This window comes from Annulohypoxylon truncatum, assembly GCF_022578515.1.
Source record: "Annulohypoxylon truncatum strain CBS 140777 unplaced genomic scaffold F4807scaffold_10, whole genome shotgun sequence".
In the NCBI taxonomy this organism is placed as follows: domain Eukaryota; kingdom Fungi; phylum Ascomycota; class Sordariomycetes; order Xylariales; family Hypoxylaceae; genus Annulohypoxylon; species Annulohypoxylon truncatum.
This window is the reverse complement of record NW_025953796.1, coordinates 244,691-267,675: the sequence shown is the minus strand read 5'-3', so window position 1 is coordinate 267,675 and position 22,985 is coordinate 244,691. Positions and strand designations below refer to the sequence as shown.

Here is a 22,985-nt window from a genome sequence, read left to right as displayed (position 1 = left end):
ATCAGCGCATAGGACGTCTGGAGTACCGTCAGTCAAGAAAGGTAATCGAATTGGTCGCCTTCTCGAGTTTAGGCAAGGTGTGATTCATTGTCTACAAATTCAAGGGTTAGGTACCGTTTAGATGAATGAGAGGCACTATATGAGTTTACTCTCCCCCCATCTTGGCTAACAAATGAATCATCTAGGTGGAGTATCCGATGTGCTTGTTCCGCGGGGTCAGTGCATATAGAGATGGTATCCCTTTAGTTGGCGTAAGACTACAGCTCCACTACGATTAGTAACTGTACTTCCAGCAGCCCCTGAGCTGTGCTGGCACCCGCAAAAGCTTACTTCTAGTTGGGTAAACGCCTTTGAAGATCACCGCAAGCGCCTCAACGCTTACAGGCTTAAAGGGCCTACGCTATCGCCGATGTACAGTTACCGGTTTTGTGGAGACTGTAGTCTTACGCCAACTAAAGGGATAGAGAGGTGGATGTGCGGCCCGAGGAAATAGATACGACTGCGGAGCTCGTCAGACGACCGATGCCGGTCCAGATCGTGGAGAGCGCAAGCCGGTGGCGGAGCTACCCGTTCGGGAGATTTCCAAACCAGCCTCTACCACGATGACGACGAATCGTAGATGGCTTAAACCTTGTTTATGATGTGGAGAAGCCGATGTTCTACCGGTGCTATTCGGGAGCTTCCCCGACTCGGCTTTTGCCCCAGAGTTCATGGAAGATAACAATTCCGTCCTTCGGTTCTCCCTTGTTCCACTGAGGATCGGATCGTGTACCGGAGCTTCTTTATCGGCGTGTATAAAGTAGGCAGCGGGAGACACGCAGCGCGCCTTTGATTGTCTTCTAAGGACCATTTGTCCTCTCCTTCCTTGAGTCAGTTTGGTTAGAAGACCGCGTTTGAAAGTTTCTAGGCGGGAAAGAAAAGAAACCAGAGTCAACCATCTTATTGCTATAGCCATGCGTGTGCAACAGAATGGCAGCTCCTCTACCTCGGTCATGGAGATGGAACTAGAGCCAGTCTACATGTCCTCACCGCCCCTGGACCACGATACCAAAGTTCACATGTCAGCCCGTGGACCGAGTCGCCCGGCAAGCAGTAAACACAGTGGCCCAACTAGTTTTGATCAGGAAACAAACTCGCTTCCACCCCCTAATATGGTAGCTGAGGTTGCACAAAGATGGAATTACCCTCGGAAGAATATCCCACGTGTTGCTTCGTGTTTTTGGTCTTTTACCGTCATGGGCTCAAATGATGCCGCCTATGGTGTAAGTTTTTATTGAAGAACCTAAAGCCGAACAGGGTCAATTTTATACTGACTAACTATGGCCAGCCTCTTATTCCATATGTAAGACAGTCCTAAGTCTCAAGGGTGAATTTCGCCTGGGGAAATGATAAACTGACATGGGTCATAGATCCAAGCGCACTATAGCCTCACATACGTAGTCGTGTCGCTCATCTTCCTTTCGCCTTTCGTGGGATACACGGCGGCAGCATTCCTGAATAACTTCATCCACCTCAAACTGGGCCAGAGGGGTGTCGCCATCCTCTGTTCGGGATGCCACTTGGTAGCCTACATAATCATCGCGGTTCATCCGCCATATCCAGTCTTGGTGATTTCATTTATGCTGGCTGGTTTTGGCAATGGCATATGTGACGCCGGTTGGAATGCGTGGATCGGTAATATGGCGCGAGCGAATGAGCTGCTTGGCATTCTTCATGGCCTGTATGGAGCCGGCGCCGTTTTAAGCCCCTTGATTGCTACGACCATGATCACCAAGGCAAACCTGCCATGGTATGCTTTCTACTATCTCATGGTAAGTCGGTCGACGCCGAAGGAAAACATGGACCTGACTAGCTCATTAGATTGGGATGGCTGCGCTCGAAGTAGTTGTATCGGTTAGTTGCTTTTGGACGGCCACCGGGCGCGAGTACAGAGAATCCCTCGCGAAACACTCCGACTCATCTAAAGGAAGCCTCAAGGAGGCCCTGCTAAAGAACCCCGGTGCTCGTGTCACTTGGCTTTGTGCCCTTTTCTTGCTCGGCTATGTCGGCCTCGAAGTCGCTCTCGGGGGATGGATCGTTGAGTTCATGATTCAAGTAAGGAAGGGCGCGCCATTCGCTAGTGGTATGACTGCCACCGGATTCTGGCTAGGTTTGACGATCGGCCGTTTCGTCTTGGGGTTCATAACACCGAAAATAGGAGAGAAGTTGGCAATCACAGCAAGTATTTTCGTATATCCCATACAATTCCGCATACTGACTGGCGGGTCGACAGATATATCTCCCGGTAACGATGGGTCTAGAATTGTTGTTTTGGCTAGTTCCCCAATTCTATGTGTCCGCTGTCGCTGTGGGACTCCAGGGATTCTTTATCGGGCCCCTGTTCCCGGCCGCCATTGTCGCCATGTCAAAATTGCTCCCGCGACACCTCCACGTCGGAGCTATCGGGTTTGCAGCAGCGTTTGGCGGTAGCGGTGCTGCGGTTTTGCCCTTCGCGGTCGGAGCGATCGCTCAGGCCAAGGGTGTGCAAGTGTTGCAACCAATTATCCTCGCCCTCCTTGGTGTCATCTTGATATTCTGGATTGGACTGCCTAGGATGGACAAGAAAAGGGAGTGATTGTACATAACGAATCGCGTATCCGGAAATCTAGCACACGTGAGGAGAATAAGGAATAAGTGCCGTAGCTTGAAGTGAGCGACAATAGTGACGAAGCTTTCTCAGCCCCGAAAGTAACTTGAATTCAACCAGATATGTTCTTCATCGCGATCCTTCCATATGGTCGAATGCGACGGACGCGGAAGCTGTGCGAGTACGAGATGACGATCTTTTGCGATAGGATTGGTTTTGAATATGATCCCTTATCCGAATACTCCGTAACACCACGCTTGCCATGGCATGGCTGGAGCGAATCCTTCCTGGTAGTTTCTCCTTACCGGCTGTGGAGATCTCGGTGTAGTAGGCAAATACCTAGGTAGGTAGCAAGTATACGTATACCGCCACATCGGTAGATACATGCATTGATGCCTTCCAGGGACCACTGATATCACGTCGTGGAGCTGCTTGCGCCTGACTACCTAACTATACCTTGTAGCAATTTATCCTCGTGGAAGTTATTATTGGGCTGTTGAGTTGCGCTAGCAATTCTGTGAGATGGAACCTTGAGGGAAGGGAAAAGAAAATAGCCATCTCTTTGCGATGACACGAAAACCAGTATATCTCCCAGCGACACATGAAAGTCATGTGAGCATCCTGACATGCTGCCGGCAAGGTTGTAAGAAAAGGTGACACGAGAATTTCACGCACTGTTAGAGTATAGACGTTGGTAAACCGGGTAGAACCGTTAGCTGAAATATATGTAATAAATCTAGAGAGTGGCTTCTACCTACCTAAGGTAGCAGGTAATTGATGAAGTTTCCGAGAGCAAGGTGGCTAGCTGGGGGCCAAGGGTTGGGCTACTCGCGGGAGTTGTGCCCGTCAAATCGGGTTCGATTCCAAACGCACGTCCACCCTCGCCCGCAATATCCGTCTGATTATGTGCATGACGTCGTGGCGGCTGTAGCCTATGATAGCTCTCGAGATTCTAGCTTTTCGATTTTACCAAAGGAACCGTTGGTGATTCGCGGCAAGATGCATTCTTTGTCCATTCCATTTTATCATGATATTCGGATCTATACCTAAGGCACAACTGACTGATCACCGGCATGTGCCTGTGATACGTCTAATATGTAATCAGAAGCTATCCCATGCTGCATGTTAGCTCGATATTTGATGCAAGGCTTCGATAAGGGTACCAATGCAACCCGTGTGAACGGGACTCGACAGGGTTCATGATCTGATATTTATTGACTCGGGCTTGATTTGCACGGCAAATATATAGAATAAATATTTTGAAGGGAGGAAATAAACCCGGCCTTTCAATGTTTGATAATTCTATTGTATGTGAATGAGATCGAGGAATAATAATAAGAGATTGATTAAAGTTGACCGAGATTAATTTGTCAAATCAATAGGTAGTATGTATTATGTACCTATTGAGATACGTACCGCTAAGTCGAAGTCGCACGTGTTAGTACTATCTTAGTCATTGTAAAACCCGACATTCTAAGCTCCAGAGTTGGAAGTTGATGGAAGAAGGTACGAGGCGGACGGCGAAGCGTAGGCTGCTATAGTGATTCGTAGTTGCTTGTCACGGGGAGTTTGCGGTTACCTACAAATGATTACAGATGGGTTGGGCCTATTACGTACCGCTCTTTCTGCCTCTGGGCAACAAGAACAAAAGGGAAGCGCGACGACTGGCCTAATTGACTTTTAACGCTTTTACTAACTACCTCTCTCCCCACTTGAAAATTGACCAAACCGACCTAAAAGTCATTCCCTCTCCCCCCAGTCAACCTCTCGTCCAACTGTCAACCTTCGCATAACCAACTGCTCGTTTTAAAACAAATACATGTATCGTCTACCAACGGTGTTGGCCATCAGTCATTGCTGCCCGTTCGGTAACATTCCGTCTACACCCAAACAAACAGTCCTGCTATCCAGTGCCAGCGGCGAGGCCAGCAGAGAAGAGCGTCGCACGTAGTGAGGGGTGCGTATCGGTGTGCGCAGCGTGCGGTGCCTCGAGTAGATCGTTCCCCGTTTTCGAGTAGCCCCAAGCCCGCAGAGCAGCTAGCAGTCAGCTAAAGAAGCTCCGAGAGCTGCGACATGTCAGCGTGCACTTTACTCCTAGCACACCTAGCTGCAGCACGAGACCAGCCGCCACCATCAAACTACAACGGGCGCACTGTCAACTACCATCGTTAACCGTGTGCGTGTGTGTGGGCAAGATTCATAGCTGAACGGACATCGACAGCAAAGATCGGACCTTGCAATTAAACCAAAATTTACAACAGAGGTTGTGTTACAATCATTGTATTTTATACCCCAGAAATAAAACTCGATACGATAACACAGGGCTGAACCAAAACAAGGAACCAGATACCAAATCCATATCTCCGCAACCATGGATGAGGCTCTCGATCCTGCATCTGCCGCAGCCTTCTCTGCCGCAGCTGCATCGCAATTTCTAAACACCTACGTCGCAGGCGACACAATCTCGAGAGCAACCTCTCCGGGTTTGCCACCTTCTACTCCACTTGATGCTGACGACACTAAACGATATCGACCGAGAACCTTTGCATACTTCCAATTATTACCCTACCCCGTCGAGGACGATGCGGAGCGAGATGCCGCCCTACGAGGAATATTGAAGCAGCTCTACATAGCTATAAAAGCCGAAGATTTCTCTCCTGGCGCCCTCCATTGGACGCGCCAGCTTCAAGGATGGCTTTCGTTGAAGTTCGACATGCCCCGTGAGCAACGCGCCAGGCTTGTCAAGCTATACTTCCACCTCTCCTTGGCCCAGGGCCTAGACAATAATTCCGCCGATCGGTTTTCCAAAATGGTGGTAACTCTTATTAGAAGAAAACAAGCACTTAAACCTGAGGATGACTTAATTCTCGATTGGAGACCGTTGTGGAAAGAGTTGAAGGCGCTTGTGCTGCCTGGCGAAGCAGCTGCGCATCACTCGTCGAGGAGGCGAGGGGTTAAGCATCTCAGAAAGTTGTGCCTGTATTCGCAGATGTACTTCGATCCCAGAGAGCGGCGTGCCATGTTAGAGGAGATCCTGCCTTATTTCAGTACCTCGGATATCCAAAATGCCTACATTGTCATTGGCGTCTTGAATATTCTAATGCCTACTACTCCGGCCCCTCCTACGGAGCCGCAGTCTCAACCGTCGGATTTCGTACCTACCTTCTTCCACCTTTGGTCGCTGATGACCCGTTCCAAGGTCGTGGATAATGCATTCATCGATATATTCTCTAGGATCGCCAAGGATTACCTAACATGTCGACATGTACCCTTCAGCGAGCACGGTGTTTTCACACGAGAGCAATCCGACCTGATCTTCACTGCGATCCTTCGTTTAACTGAGATTCCTGTTGGGCAGGCTAATTCCCCATACACCTCGCTCGACTATTCAGCTGGAATGGGTATGTTCCTTGAAAAGGACAAAAAGAAGCATCCAATACCGTACATTATTGCCCGCTGGGTCATATGCTCTCTGTCCCCCCTCTGTCTTGATAGGAAAAATTCAATTTTAGATAGTCTAGAAGGACTAATGGAGTCGGTGGATACCTTCTTCCATCCGTCGAACCAGGGCTCGTGGACCAAGATGCTGGCCCAGCTCACCTATTACCTAACTGAGCTTTTCGTTTCTCGTTGGAACAGAGAGCAGAATGAAGAGCAAGATACCCCGTCCGAACGCAGGATCAATGACGCTCTGAAGCGTCGATTTGTCCTAAGTCTACGAGAAGTTACGTTTATGGGACTTTTTGGGAAAAGTTCTAGCATCACAGGCTTGTACTTCAACTCTCTTCAGAACCTTACCTATCTTGAGCCCGACTTAATTCTGCCGGGTGCGCTCCAGAGGTTCTATCCGAGTTTGCAGGGCTTAGTCGAAGTTCATCGAACCACATCCAGTCTCTGTGGTCTTAACATGATTGCCAATATCATGTCGCGCCAGAAGGGATTTAGATGCCACATCACTGCATTATTAGCATTAGCTTTACCTGGTATTGATGCTAATGATCTGAACAAGACTCAGTATACATTGAACTTTATCCAAAGTGTTGCGTACAGTATTCCATTTGTGACTTTGACGAAGGAGGACAATACCGTCCATGACACTAGCCTTGCTATGCAGTGGGTCCAAGGGGAAATGGAGCGTATGGAACGCGAAGGCCAGGACGTCAAGATCGATTACAAGAACGAGTTAACCGACGAAGATGAAGCGGCTATTGTCCGCTCCTCAACTGCGGGTTTCGGTGAATTCCTCATTGCACTATTAGGCAAGGTATTCACATTGCTGGAGAATCTCCCCGACGCGGCTCAAGTGCGCTCTGGTTCTCCCGAGGATAACATCATCAATACTTTGCCGGCTGCCTTAACTCCGATGTTTGCCTCTTTGTCGCCTGAGCTCTTTGAAATCGCTCTGGAAAAGCTCTCAGCATTTGTTTCCAGTCACGTTGTCCATCAAGCTCGCGATGCAATGGCTTGGATCTGCAACGCATTATGCAAGGTGAACCCGGAGAAAACACTCAAGGTTTTCATTCCCGTGTTGATCGCCAACATACGCAATGAGATTGACTACAACGGAGCCGCGTCTGATCGGAGTAGCGGTACTGAAGTGCTACCCCGAGACAGGGCTCTCGTATGGCACGTGAGTATCTTGAGCATGTGCGTTGTACATGTTGGTAGTGAGGTGCTGAAGTACAAGAAAGACCTCTTCGAAATTGCAGAGTACATGCAAGAGAAGTGCAGAGGCCTCCCTACCATCCATATTAGTAATTACATACACCACCTGCTGCTCAATCTCACACATACATATCCCATAGACACTTCGCTGTACGAACCTGATGTCATAAAACGCGGTTTAGACGTTGATGATTGGGGCAAGACGACATCGCCAGCAGATTTGACGATTCGATGGCATCGACCCTTGCAGGAAGAAATTCAATTCGCGGTCGAACTCTTTGAATCCCAAGCCGAAGGCGCTATGAAACGCCTCGAGTCATTCATGAGTGATAATCCTCCTGTGAGCCGAAAGGGAAAAAACAAGGAGTGGTCGGATGAAGTCACTCGTCAGTTGTCCCAACTGCGATTAGTGATCTCCGGCCTTGCGTCTCTGTTTGATCCGAAACGGGCGTCTGGTGGCTCGACGGGACACGTCAATGGCAATGGAAAAATCGATAGTCAAGAGGACGAAACCATGGCCGATGACGATGACGACAGCGAGAACCCGCTAGCTGAGGTTGGAGAAGATGACGAGACAAAGCCACAGTTCAAGTATCCGAGCGGATATTTACTCACCCCTGACAGCCCGCTCTATAATCGGATCCACGACCTTCGAGATGATATAGGAAGGCTGCTCTCCCGAACACATTCCTTCCTCAATGATCACCAGGAAGACGATGTTTCTTGCTTCACATCATTATACAATACCTACCGGACCTGGATTACAGATGTAGGCTTTGAGCGATCGGCACATCCATTAGACCGACTTGTTCGCCTTTACAGAGCAGATATTGCCCCCTTCAAGATCAGCGGGCTACGAAAACCGTACCCGCGACCGCTACTCGTCAAGCGAGCCGATGCCTATCAATTACAGCGAGTCAAGCACAACGCGTCAGTCCGTAGGAAGAGTGATCTAGATAAACAATTACTGCTCGACCTCGCAGAATCGTCTGTTTCGTCGTACGCGGATGTGCGACGAATAGCGCAAGGTGCGCAAGATGCTTCACTTAAAGCATTGATAGGCGGCCGCCCACTCGTCATCCCCGTTATTTTGGAGAGGTTCCGTAAAGCACTGGACGAGACCGATCATGACAGGATCAAGGGGGCTATGTATACACTACTCTTCACAAGCTTGCTCAGGACGTTGATGAGAGATTGGAGGTTTGCTCCTGATCTAATGCGATTATACATCCAGTCAGCCAACATTGACAAAACGTCAATCCAGAACCTGGGGGCAACTGCTATCTACCCACTCATTGACTTCGGCAAGCGGTTCGAGTTGATGGTGATAACAGATGAGCCGACTGTAGATCTGATTAAGCCTACCGAGGATTGCTCTAGAGCCATCGAGACGAGACACGACTTCATAAAAGAACGCAGGAAGAAAGTCGAGCAGAAGAAGTCGGATTTGGGACTGGAGTTGACGGAACTTGCAAAGGAGTCCCACTGGAAGACGGCAAGTCGGTGTGCTATCTTTACGACCAACCTCTGCCTCCGTTTCGAGACTATTGCGCCACCCGAGTTCATCGAGCTCATCGTTAAGGGTACCAATGATCCCCACCCGGGATTAAGAGCAAACTATCTCAACGCATTCTCGAACATATTTACGGCGATCGACCAACGCGCTGTGTATGGGCACAGCTACGCCAATTACCTCCAGGAGAAGGAAAAGGATATTAATAAGGTTGTTATCCCAGTCTCGAAAGGCGACGATGAGTATACGCAGGAATTCCTAGAGAGCTTTAAGCACCCCGAGAACGCTGAGTATTTCGTTGACACAGATCATCCTGGATGGTTGGTCTGGGGCAAGCAATTTAATGCATTCAAAGCGAAACCGGAAAAGTTCGACGAATACGACGATGTTGAGAGGGCAGCTAGACAGCAAATCGGTAAACTTATAACAAAGGACTGGCTTTCTCAGTGCTTCGCTTATATGAAGCAAGAACCGCGAGATTCAACATCTGACAGGTTCAGGACCACAAACGTTGTCTTGCTCATGCATATCTTCGACCTCATGATCTACGGGCAAACTGAACTCAAGTTTGAGGACGTCAAAGAATTGGTCGCCGATGTATACGGGGATGGGAGCGACAAGCATCAACACCGCGCCACGGCAGAGATTCTCGGTGCTCTGATGGTTGGTACAGCATACGACCCCGTTGACATGAAGGAAGAAGTATGGAACTTTGCGCAACCAATGATTCTCGATGTCTTCGCGGACAACTTGACTCCGGACAACCTCTCGTACTGGATCACATGCCTCCACTTTATCATTGATACAAAGGATCCTCGTCGTGCTAATGAGCTTGTCAACCGCCTTAGCTCTTTCCGCCTAGACATGAATTCTAACGCTGCTTTCAAAGAGTCTTCGAAGGTGCAGCTTCTCGAGTTCTTGATTAACGACTGTGGGTGGCACTATCGCCATGAGAAACCAATCCTAGACGACTTTATAGCACATATCGATCACCCGTACAAGGCCGTGCGTGAATCAATTGGCCGCGTCATAGCAACTATTTACAGAACTCGATACCACGAGTCATTTGAGAATGTCACTGCTCTCCTTGAGCAGAATAAAGCAGATTCAAACATCGGCATCCGACCGTACAAGCCAACCGAAGAGTTTGCTGCTACTATCAAGGATGTATTTGATCGTCTCGAAGTGTGGCGCCACGAGCGTACACCGGGGCAGCAGACACCATCCTCTTACACGTCTGGGTCGAAGACCGTCCTCATCTGGCTAGACAGCACACTCTCGTCCCAGGAATGCATTCAACTCATCCCTTTCTTCCCAGATCCTTTCATTGACCAACTTCTGCACATGATGGATGTCAAGGAGGATCCGGAGTTGATGCGCCTAGCCTACCACGTCTATCGTCATTTGCCAAACATCCCTTTCCGTACTGGCGAGGACGAGCCTTTCATCGCAGCATTAATTCGCCTCGGAAAGGCTGCTACAAGCTGGCACCAACGTCTTAGGGCTCTGGTGAACATGCAAGTAATCTATTTCCGACGACTATTCCTAATGGACGCTCCGCAACGAGAGTTGCTCTTCGACGCTGTAAGCGATATGCTGGCCGATCCCCAGCTTGAGGTCCGAACCGTCGCCAGCGCAACATTAGCTGGCATGATCAGATGCTCCCCGGCTACAATACGGAATCCATTTATTGAAACACTAAAGTCGCGCTTTGAGAGGGAGCTAGCGCGAAACCCGATGCCAAAAAAGAGACAGCCGGGTACGGAAACACCAATCAATGTCACGCAGCAAATCGTGAGACGACACGCTGCTGTATTGGGACTTGGATCACTGGTTGAAGCATTCCCGTATGCAACTCCGCCGCCAAGTTGGATGCCGGAAGTTCTGGCACTCCTTGCGAGACGTGCAGCAAGCGATCCAGGCGTGGTTGGCAAGGCCACGAAGGGAATCCTATCCGAATTCAAGAAGACGAGACAAGATAGCTGGGGAGTTGATCAGAAGGTAAGCTGCAGCATTTCTTTTGGGCAGGACGAACAGTATGTTAACGTGTCACAGTATTTCACTCACGAGCAACTCGAAGATCTCGAAGGTGTTCTCTGGAAGAGCTACTTTGCATAAGAGCGAGCACTGGGGGGTTAGATGTTTCAGCCATTGAGTTTTGGCCAGGTCGAGACATATAGGACCAATGGCTTGAATATGGCACTTCTAATCACGATACGGCATGTTTTCCTAGGATACCGGATGTGTACACTAGGGGCCACTAGGGTGGGACGAGGATACACCGGACAAGGCGTCTCTTGGCACTGATGATTTCAGATACTACTTGGCATAGATGTTGAGGGGGTCATGAATGAGGTCTCACAAGGAATCCGTGAGGGCGCGCACACGTTCGGGATACCACGAATAGGTACGGTTATATCTGCATTTATCTGGCGATTGATACCGCCGGTAGGCCTTAGGAAGTATACGATTGTAGAAAAGAAGTACCATGATGAATAAGTTGTTCCGTTTTAGTATGTGCTATATTGGACGAAGGTTTACCAACGTTCCTTACTGAATTACATCTGCTTGTTTGTACGCCAATGCTAGTGAACGCCGGGTATGGCCAACAACGTGGCAACAAATATTCGTATTAAAACATAAATCTACGGGCTTAGTTGCGAACCTGTGGGGGTAAGATAGAAGGATGTGTGTTCACAGCAACGGCTTATAAAGTTAACATCGTTGTTTTAGATTCTTTAAATATAATCCAAGTCTATTTCCTAGAGCCCCTAAACCGTTATAGCCGCGCATAAAATATATACTGGGTACACATTTCATAAAAACCCTTTTCATCAAGCGCCCTTGGTTTGTAAGAGGCCATCGGCATTCACTCCCTGGATGCTATGGCCGTGTCTTCGTAGACTTGCACGGTTGGCTTAATCTAGGCAGTGACACATCTATCTTCCACATAGGGACTTAGGATATAGTGTCCAGGGTGGCAAGAGGCAAGAAATTACACCTTGAACTTGACCGCAACGTGTATGATTCTCGTTGCATTGGTACGTCGCACAACGGTATATGGGCAAATATGGGGCGTCTCAAGGGCAAATAAACCGATGTGATTTTCATCCGAACGTCGATCGTCTCAATATATTTATTATCAATTAGATATGCCAGTTGCTGATATATCCATCTTTTTATAGTAGTTACCTCGTGCAATATAGGGAATAATTACTGATGAAGTGTATGATGATTGTTCCAATCCATCTGCCAAGTGGCAGTATAATCATCCAGCTGGCCAACAGCTGGATGCTTCAGTATTACGCTCGACGACAACTGGCGTCAAGTTCTCAACAATTTACTGTTCTGTTGAACTACGACAAATTCTTACTCACCTAAGATCCAAATCCGCGGCCAATTAACCAAACCCACATCCCGCATCTCCCCGCGGGTATTTCGCCACGCCAGGTCATTCCACCAGGTATTTGACGGGGCAGCAATCATGGGGTCCATCAGCTCAGCGCAGCCACCACCACCACCACCAACAGCAGCAGCAGCAGCAGCAGCTGACCCCAGCAGCAAAGAAGACGAGGAGGCAGTCATCAAAGCGCACCTAGAGGAGCTCACGGCAGCCCAGCTGCCCAACTCCGCCATCTACAAATTCCTGCTATCGGACGTGCGCATCGTGGGCGCGCGCCGCGGCGCGATGCGGGCGCGGCTCGCGCTGGGCAGAAACCACATGAACTCCGGGGGCGGCATCCACGGGGCCGCGAGCGCGGCGATCGTCGACTGGGCCGGCGGCATGGCGGTCGCGACGTGGGATCTGCGTCGGCGCACGGGGGTTTCCGTGGATATCCACGTCACGTACCTCAGCTCGGCGGGCGAGGGGGATGAGGTTGAGATCGAGGCTGAGGCGGATAAGGTCGGTGGCTCGCTGGGGTTCACGAGGGTTGTTATTAGGAAGGTTGTTGATGGGGTGCCGGGGCCGGTGGTGGCGAATGGGTCGCATACTAAGTTTGTTAAGCAGAGGTAGTAAAGGAGTTCAGGGACGGGGAGGCGGGTTCGGGGTTGGTGGAGGGGCTGGCGGGAGATAGACAGAGCGCGTTGCTTTACTTCTGGGACGAAGTCGGTGTCTAGAGGTAGACTTTAGACGGTGGCAGGATGCTAGATGCTAGATGCTTAGATTCCTTCGGGAGCGGGGGTAGATTTCATGACAAGCTCTTTACGGCGTTGCCTAGCCAGTGTGAAAAAAAGTAAAACCCCATTTTCTATAGGTATACCGTAATTCTAGGCAAAGAGGCTTAGAGATCCTCGCTCAATAGTGTCGTTGTTTTCGCACTCGCTAGGCCCGCATCTTGACATAGCTTCCGAACTGCGCTCAACCTAGAGTAACACCGACTTCGAACAAGATCATGAGGCTCTAAGCTTAGACGACGGTAACTGCGTCACCGCCTCCACGGAGTGGTCCTTGCTCGGCTATCGGCGGTCAGCCTCTTCAGCTCGTGGTGCACTGTATAAAAAGCCCCTGGCTTGTGAAGCGACTTCTTGCTCCAGTCAATAAGGGGTAGATTACTCGCCCCGCCGCTATGACATTCGCAATTCGCATGCTTCGTATTTTGATACTCCTTTAAATAGTGCCATGAAGGCAAAGTCCTAGATTCGCGATTCGAGGCTTTGTAATTAAGTAAGAGCTAGGTAAGATTCAAAACCAGTGGGCCAAACGCTCGAAGATATATAGATGCCTAGGTAGGTACCTATGTAGGTAGTTGTCGAAACCCACTGACATCTAGCATGACTAGGTAGGTACTTGTTTAGCCTTTTGCGCGCTGTGATCTTGTATCCCAGTTGACGAATACAGTATATGTCTATGATGTCGTGGAATTGTTTCCTGGTGCGTATAGCAGGGTAATGGACTCCCCTGTACGAGACGACATACAGCCTAGACGTATGGATGGGAAAGATTGACTTCGAATTTGGTAGGATCGAACAGAGGTTTATCATTTCGTAGAAAACTAGCCGGTGTTTTTGGCCATTTATCGAAGCTAATTGCCAGTGGTCGTCGGAATCAAGTAGCGATTCACGAATCCGTCGGCTCCATCCCTTCCCCCTATCTTGCTCCAACACAACCTTCTTGAATGAACATGCCAATAAAGCCAAGGGACTTAGAAGACATGGGCATACCACACATAACTACTTAGGAAGTTCCAGTCATTCGATAATAATCCTTCCAGGGATTCGTCAGAACGATAGGGGGGCGAAGTAGCAGGACCCGCGTTGCCAAATACTAGGAGCGTCGTCGAAGTCGTAGAATTGGTCGAACTGAGCGTACATATCAGTTAGTAGAGTCGCTATTTCCATAAAGATATTCATCAAGAGTTACATAACGCAACCTACTTCTAAGACGGCGGTCTCTTCGCAGATGTCCGCCACGATACTAGAGCCTACTTTATCTTCGCCTCGCAACAATAGAACAATCCGTAAAAAGGAGGTGTGAGATACTCTATAGCGACACAAAGGGATTGAGCCGAATATAATAGTGTTCTAGCGATTCTTCCCTGAACTATAGCAGGACAAGACGACGAGGTCCGGGAGCAGCCAAGGTCTGTGCACGTACGTAGAATGGGTTATCTGATGAATGGCCCGATGGATATTTTATGCGGCTTTTCTGTGTAATATGCAGCGGGAGAGGCTTACATAGACGTTCTTATGGGTTAAATGCAATCAATACAATGCTTATGGCTCGTTTAGGGAGGACGGAGCCGGCTTAGAAGAACGTCAATAAGCGACGACATTCCTACGCCTTGTTATCAACAAGAAATGACAGCCTCGTCTGCTTGCTTGTGATACCAACCTTATCAAATCATGTATTCAACCCGATCTTAATTCCTCCCTTCAAAGCCTATCTGCCCTCTCTAGTTTACTCCAAGGTTTACCACCCCAACTAGACCTCCTCGGAGATGAGTTCATGAAATTCGCCTTTCATGATGTCCTTATTGTGGCGGAACCAAGCTCCCACCACACCTGGATACTCTATTCCGTATTGAGAAGCCTTGTTGGAGCCTCCTAGTTCACTGGTAAAGAATAGGGGTTCATTTCGAGGATGGCACGGGCCAAGGGGCTTAGATCTACGAACTATCTCTATGTAATTATGAACGTTCTAGATGTTCATTGACTATTTTGTGGCTCTACCAACAAAGGGTACTCTGGACCGAGGGCAATACCGCTTCGCCGAATACCTATCTGAGTAGGTTGCTCGAGGAGCAGCCACCCCGCCAAGGAATTCCGACTCTTTTTAGGAGCAATATTGATTTAGGCAGCATAGCAGGCACCGGGATACCCCTAGCCCATTATCACGATTTGATGGCTTCAGCATACAAATACACCTCACATCACTAGCCCCCATTGGTACGCCTTGGGCGGAGATGCCACGGCGGTCTTGAGCCGCACGGAGGCTGATTAGGAAGGCGGAGTAGTGGGAGTCGTGGGTTTCGTAGTGGGGGTGAAGCGCCGTAGGAACTGGCAACCCGAAATTCGCAAGATAACCAGGTAGACAACCGTTATAGGCGTGCTTCATGTTACGGAAGCCCGCGACTTCGAGGCGTGATGGTGTGGCTCTAGCTGTGAGAGTTTGTGGCGAGCGGACTTAAGGGGAGTTCTCGTATCAGGGAAATTCGTGACTTATTGAGTAACGATAGCCGCCGAGGATCCGGCTTCCCCTCTTGAGTGACCTCAGCACCTGAAGGACTATTACGAGGTGGGATAGGACATCCTAGAACATTACGAGACATACAGCGCAGAAGCAGAGCTGCCTTGAGCACCATTGAGCGCTTTCCGGCCTTCTAACACTATCCCACCACCACGATTGATCTACAGAAAGCGACGAATTAGGCTATCATTCTTGATGTAATGGTGATGTGCATGAATAGTGCTAATCAGTGCAGACGGCCACACATCGTGTCTCGTCCTCCTTCTGAAAGCTTCGATATCGCGGCAGACGCCGACCACACGCCGAAGATGCTTGCAGTCTGGCCTCCCGCGCATAGCGGCACCCACACCCACACCCACACACTCGAGAGGGAGGCATGTCCTTCTTCGGGCACGCAAAGGCCGCAAAGGACGCAAAGGAGGAAGACGTGGCCGTCGACGAGACGCATTAACACTTACTATTCATCGATAATTAGACGTGTATGACTAACTTAGGAGCACGTAGGTCCGATGTAGCAACATTTTCGATTCAAGGAAACTGGGTTTTAAGCCTTGCAGGTTTGTTATATTTTTACCCTTAGGGTTATTCGCTTCCCATGCCCTTTCCCAGATTGAAGCTTCGTCCGGAACTACCGGTGCATATGCCCGGGAGGAACAACGCATGAGCGGGAACGATGTGACGACCCTGGTGATTAGCAGCCCTGCAATCCCTTTCAGTGATGGCGTGAGGTCCCAAGATCCCCGATGTAGGAATCGGTGGAAAGCTTCCCCAGACGGGAATACACGTAGCTAAGCGGGCTGTTCCCAAGATTTGGGCTCTATTGGGAGTGAAATGGCTAGGCCTCGGTGCATCGTGGAAGTCCCACTTGGTCGAGGAAAGCTCTCTGTCCTGAGCCGCCTCGTATCTCTGCAGTGGAAGCATGCGTGTGTGCGTGTCCTTTTCTAGATGTTCGAAAGCTGTAGGCATGGGCAAGGGTAAATACCAATCCGCCCACACAGTCCTCTTATACTGTATGCAGAAAGAGCCCAGTACCGTAGTGTGTCGCTAGCGACCTGTTTTTGTAGGATGCCGTTCAAGCAGCTACTACTAAGACGGCACAGAGAAGCATAGAAAAGCACCATAGAAGAAACAGCGATAATATGCACCATCCTGGATCTTGCGGCGAGGGCCCGCCGAGGGGGAGAGCTGCCACCGAATCTTCCAGGTTGTGGTCTCGGCTTTTGATGACCGGGGGGGGTGGTGTAGAGGAAGCGACTAAAAGTCGAGGTGGATTCGACAGCCGGCGCATTTCGAGAATCAGATCAAGTCAATCTATCTTGCTCCTCGAGGATATGTCGATCGATGAATTTCTTAATGAGGAAAAATAATATAAAAATTATGACACTTTTATCGTAGGGAATATACAGCTGACAGGAACATCCTGGCTCACGACCGGTGTAACGGTGAGCTGGTGTGTCTCGTCGTGTCTAAGAGAGAAAAAAAGAGGTACTCGCCGGTACTGGTCCAATCGTAGTCTCCGATCCCCAATCCACCCGTCGGTCAACTTCAGCGAATAACATGACGAGAACGCCTCTATTCTAACGGCTAGGCTCAATGACATGTCCTCCCCCACGAATAACACATCAATGTCGGCGGAGAAACCAATTTCACACACGCGCATACAGCTTGTAGGTACATGGTCGAGAAGTATAAGGAGTTGAACATAGCATGATATCTATCGTCATCTCTTGGCGGATGATCGGCAAGTTATGCGTATCGTACCTTGCTGACTCTTACTTGAGCTGTAAGCTTGTGCCTGTCAGAGATTGAACAACAGCATGGCCGGCTCAGCTCGCATATGCAAAACCCGAAATAGAAACAAGGACAGCTGCAAAATAGCGATTTAGGGTAGCAAGGGGTGATCTTAGCATATAGGATCGAAATGAAATATCTTGTCAGCTATACCTACAATAGATGGGCTTGTGCCGCAGATTGTAGGCAGGTAGGTGGTATCGAGGAACGCAAGTGTGTCAATGAAGGAGCACGCAGTTTTGCGGCGAGGCAGAGATGGTGATTTGTTGGAGGGGATGAATCAATCAAACAGGCGAGATACGCATGCAATCGCGTCGCCTGAAACACAATGCGATTGTCATGATATTCCTTGCACGAGATAGAAAAATTATGTAGGGAAGCCAGGGTTGTGTTATCGTGTACATAGCAGTATAACGTAGTATAACTACTTTGATATTATGATATATTATGATATTCTGGCATTGGTTTAGTTTATGTGGCATAGATATCGGTTCAAGGTTATTTTTTTTCTGCGTAGCCGCTACGCGTACTTGAATCTTGCCATCTGCTAACTAAGTGTGGTTAGAAATAAATGTGTGTTGGTTCGTTCCTTTGACTAGGTACTTGGCAATGTATTGAATGTCGTGAGCAATGGATATGAAGGCTCTTTTGTTCCTAGTGGAGCAGAGGAAAAGTCGGTATCTAAGAGCCGGTAAAAGATCGCGGGTATGGGGAAATCAAGAGCTTGTGGGTAGAAAGCCACAACGATGGCAATGGATTATGCGACACTACAGGGGATCGTCTTAGAAGTAAGATGTTATTGCCACCTGGTCTGGAAGGGTTCCAGTTGGTTCCCGCCAGATGATGAGGTGAGCGTCCAGCCTCCTGCTGCTTCCGGAATAGGAGCTGGTTTCGCAACTCTGTTTCTAGCAATCTCACGACCGAAAAGAGAAACTCACCTTCAGAATCTGCACATCACTAATCAATAACAGCGACCTGTGTAGGCCCCACCGCCGTCAACGGCTACCGTATACTGCTATTCATGTACGTTGTGTCGTAGCATGAAGGTGGGACAACTCAGCACATGGCACCTGCAGTAGCGACTGCATCGTAGTAGCAGGGTCTTGTATAGCGCTGTATGGATGTGTGGATATAGTTATGTACGTACTGTTGTATTGTACGAAGTGGGAAAGGAACACCGCATCCGCTATGTTGGCGGCTGGCGACAGACGTTGCAGCGCACGTGGGTTTTAGGAGCGTTGCGAGAGAGTCGACGACAAGGACAAATGCCGATGTTCATCCCACAATATGTTTTATCCCTAGATATCGTGTGGTAAAAGACCAAGCGCCTATTAATGCGTCTTATATAGGGCCAAATGGTGCCTAGGTCTACCCTACTTGGGTTGGCATGGTTAATTCCATTCTGGAATGCGGAGATCGAAGGAAAGAAACTGCAGGGAAATGGTAATGACGGACATCTGATACAAATGACATCCCTGACCGGCAAGCTATGGGTACCTGGGAGGTATAATATGTGAATTATAATAATAGGCAGTGTTATAACGCATCGGTACTATGTAAATCAGTGCTCTGTTTAGGCGGACCTGGCCAGTGCCGTTTTCCTTTGTGTCATGCACTAATATATTGGAGAGGTTGGCAAGATAGCGCCAACAAGCACCTGATATGAACGCTTTCCAGCCACCGGGGCTTTTTGCTATGTATTTGGCATTGCCGTATTCAGAAGCGGGCAGTTCTGTTATCGACCGTCTGTTTCCTAAAACGAATATGGGCAAACGCCTTCTTCACGGGCTCCAGCGGCGAGCGGTCTAGCCATAATTAGCCCGTTTGCCAAATCTGGGGTCTGGACCATGTGGTTGGGATGCCGAATGTTCCGGGCTCTCAATCGGCCTGTGCGTGTTGTATTAGACGTTGAAGGCTTGAAGTAGCTAGGTACTGCATAGTGTGTGTTTAAAGAGCTTCACATTACTATGCTAGGTAGTTTGTGGCGACGTGATCATGCCTTGTCCTTTCTGCTTCAAGATGTATTGCTTGGGGGTATCATAGAATGTTAGAAAAGTCATGGTCGCATAGGTACCTACACAAAACGGCGCGGTATCAGACGACCTTTGCATTACAGACGAACTGGTAGTTCGTCTCGACAAGTTGCAGCGAAGTAAATGGCGGTGGTGGGTTACGCGAAGATAACTATTGATTCAAGGGCTGCACGGCTTTTTTTGTCCGTCCGACACGTAATGCCGATATTCCTAGTATGACCCATCTTGCAGGCAATAAAGTCTTCGAGAATATGAAAATAATTACCTAGATATATCGTTTTTGGAAGCAAGGATAAGTACATGTATCGCCGATATCGACGTGCGATATTTACGTGGGGTAAGTTGTTATGATTGCTATAGAGACGAATGATATAGAACTCGATTCGGCGAGATACAGAATGGATCGTAAACTGTGGCATAACCGATGATCGTAAAGCCTGGCTGACGCCTTGCAACATCTCTATCTTGTGGGGCGTCATCGTAGGCGAGGGCTAACCTAACCGAAGGAGGCGAGCCGGGGAAGGCCGCATTGTTGACGATGAAAAGATGAGCGTTTGATATGAGATGAATTATATATGGGATGAGATACCCAGCGCTTAGCCGGCTAGGATTAGAAGAGGATGCCGGATCGTTGGTAACAATCTGTTACGCGGTTTGTAGAAGAATCTCGTGGGGGAGTTTGGACTCTGAAGCCACGAGTCATGACGAATAAACAAGGGGGTAGCATGGCCTTCTGATCTTGGCAACCCTGGATCCAGGTAAAGCACCGGCAGGAAGCGGTTCTAAGCTGGCATATCATATGAACATTTGGCGCTGCTATGCGGCTTATATACCGTAACTCGGCCGTGAACCATGGTCGGGCGCTGCGTGGAGTGTCTAATGTAGGTACGGCAACGGAGCGAGTGTGTCATCCCGTCCTAAGTCATGTATGGTAAGTTCTGATAATGATATTAATGTCGATAGCCTTATGTGACCATTGTCTCGTCGAATTTGGGGCTAGTATCTTACCTACCTAGTACCTAGTAGCATCTCACCTTGAAAGACTCAACCCTAGATCGCGGGTGTGGAATCTTGAAAATGGACGACGATCTGAGCCGAACCGCGAGCCCCAATTTTCTGGTTAGGAGTTCCGAATACCGTACCTAGTAGATGGTAGGTGATCCAAGGAAGCGCAGAAGTCGGGAGTAGATGTTGAAGTTTCAAATCTTGAGATTCGACTTTGGATGGTGCTAAGAGCTAAAACAAGGATGACGACAGGGTACATTACTTGTTAAAGATTTTATTAATTGGCGGCCCAAAACGCTGCAACATTTCGCGAATATACCTAACCTTTAAGTACCTAGTATATAGACGCTGGTGTATCTACCCATTATGGGCTACGATAGGGGACTTCGATTCGGACTGTTAATACGGTAATGTGCCGTAAGTTTTACTTATTTCTTCTATATCAAGAATTCCCAAGAATTCACCTCAAAATTCGCAGCGGCTTATGGACCCCTGATCCCGTCAAGCCCCGTAGAGGCAGATCCCCCACTCTAAGCCACCGTCGTCGAGATTGCATATGAGGTATTGTCTGTTGTAGCTGGTGTTGTAGCTAGCAGGTAGGTAGTAGGTACAGACATCTTATAGTGTCTTACAATGTATACACCCTCTTTCCGGCACTTACATAGCCTTTACCACCAACGGTATCACCACCATAGTCATTCCGCAACTCCATGGTTGGTGACTAACTAACCGGCCGACCAATAAGATCCACCACGCGGGACCATCTAACGAATTTGAATAATTATTGCAGCAAAGCTACCATCCACACCGAGCCGGAATACACCCCACTGGTAGGTTCTCATCTGCAATGCTCCGACCAAACCCTGGATATGCATATGCACGCCAAAAGACCCATAATCTGCATGAGCCAGACGAACGGCATAAGCGAGACAAGTGTCAGAAGCCCTATCGAGTGCCTACCTAGTTATGCCACTACGTTGGTACTATGGATGTTGGTATTCGTGGTGTGGTTCCATCGCGCGGAGTGGTCGAGTCATGTAGGATATGTGCACACATTACATATTGTACGACGAGAGACCGTTGTTACTATTTTGGCTATTATTGAAACTGGCAATATATCGCATCATCCTAACCGTCGTCATCGTCAATCGTCGTCATCATCGTCACCATCATCCTAATTCTCATCAGCAAGCAGCATCAGCATTGTCAAAACCAATCGTGATCTTCGGCAAGGGGGCGGCCGACGAATTAGCTCGCGCCGTTGGCTGTACGCGCTAAAGAATTCCTTCGTCTGGAGCTCCAGAGCCCCGGCCTGATCTCCGCCTTTCCGACAAGATCAGTGTGACCATATGGACCGGCGGTACATACATTATGTACGCCGATTGTAGGTGCAATGCAGGGTCAAAGAACGTGACAAGTTGGAGATGCCCGATGCTGCTTTGACAGCTGGCCCTCACATGTTGTGGCTATCCAAAAGGGCTACGCACGATGCATCTCTAATGCATTGCGCAGGCCTATGCCTTGGCGGCCACGAACCGCAGAGCTAGTGAAGTACATGCAAACGTGCCTCTTCGTCTCGAGTACCTGTATTGTCTTGTTAGAATTAGGGATCTTGCTAATACTTGCCATGTCGTTACCCGCAGCGTCCGTGCCGGCTCGCACGCACCAAATCTCTGACGTACGGGTTGTTGCAGGAGTCTATCTCAAATTCTAGAAGGAGGGAAAGAAGAAAGAGGAAGACGTGGAGAGGAGCAGGATGCAGGTATGTATCTTCTCGTCGTTCGTCCGATCCCCACGACTACTTCGGAGCTGAAAGGTCTGTGGTACACCCTACATACAGGGCTAAAAATCGCCGACCAAGATCTAGGTGACTGCTTGCTTTGCCCCATCAGCTCTGTCGCCTGGCTCGTTTGAGACCAGTCTTGCTCGCAGTCTTTTCCTGATTCAGGTGTCTATATTGCTTCTTAATCAATTGGTATCTGGCCATGTCCTAAAATGGTATGTGGGAATTCCTCTTTAGCATCGCCAACACTGAAGCACTAAAGCCCTTGCTACCTATTCTCACGTGGGTCAGTTCCATTAAACGTGGCGTGCTCTACGATGTACCAATACATATATCTAAACCTCTTTCATCAACAGGATTATTTGTCTACGTAATAATTTTGTAGGTGACATTCTTCGAGATGCTGTGATGGCCAAGTCGTTGTGGTGCAGGATCTCGCATTCGGAATTTATTTATTTTTATTCGTATTTTAATAGGAAAACGCGACAAAATAGATCGGACAAGGATATCCTAACATATCAACAGATAGCTGTCCAATGCCTTAAGAGTTTACAAAATTAAAAAGCTTTTAGCTTCCGTAAGATAATCGGTCAGAATGCATCGATCTATATTAGGTAGTTCTTCTATATTCATCCACATCAGGCATTGTTACTCTTTTCTGCAATGAGAAATAATGGCGATGGTGTTCGGATACCGTTCACTTACGGCGACTCCTTGAACCTGTCATAACAGCTACCCAGGCTGCCAGGCCTTACATAGGTAGTAAGGATTCAGGAACGCGAACTACTTCGCCACATGAACGCTACCCCTTTATTATTAGTGTACAGAATTGAACCCTGAACCATGTCGAATCTCTTTGGGGGCATGCGGCACGACATCTA

At 48.8% G+C, this 22,985-nt stretch overlaps 3 protein-coding genes across 3 annotated transcripts; all 3 read left to right on the top strand.

The window, feature by feature from the left end:
* Positions 1–616: 616 nt before the first annotated feature.
* Positions 617–3,038, top strand: F4807DRAFT_28347 (MFS general substrate transporter). The gene is made up of 6 exons (XM_047994711.1): positions 617–1,262; positions 1,328–1,342; positions 1,410–1,811; positions 1,861–2,217; positions 2,273–2,688; positions 2,747–3,038. The coding sequence occupies exons 1-5, from the start codon at positions 954–956 to the stop codon at positions 2,612–2,614; spliced, it is 1,425 nt and encodes a 474-aa protein (XP_047855715.1). The 5' UTR covers positions 617–953; the 3' UTR covers positions 2,615–2,688; positions 2,747–3,038.
* Positions 3,039–4,997: 1,959 nt separating this feature from the next.
* Positions 4,998–10,922, top strand: F4807DRAFT_458767 (uncharacterized protein; the record flags this gene model as incomplete). Its single annotated transcript, XM_048001261.1, has 2 exons — positions 4,998–10,805; positions 10,860–10,922. The coding sequence occupies 2 exons, from the start codon at positions 4,998–5,000 to the stop codon at positions 10,920–10,922; spliced, it is 5,871 nt and encodes a 1,956-aa protein (XP_047855714.1).
* Positions 10,923–12,138: 1,216 nt separating this feature from the next.
* On the top strand, positions 12,139–13,142 carry F4807DRAFT_28232 (Thioesterase/thiol ester dehydrase-isomerase). The gene has a single exon (XM_047994699.1). It carries the CDS (start codon positions 12,289–12,291, stop codon positions 12,817–12,819), a length of 531 nt encoding a protein of 176 aa, XP_047855713.1. The 5' UTR covers positions 12,139–12,288; the 3' UTR covers positions 12,820–13,142.
* Positions 13,143–22,985: the final 9,843 nt, after the last annotated feature.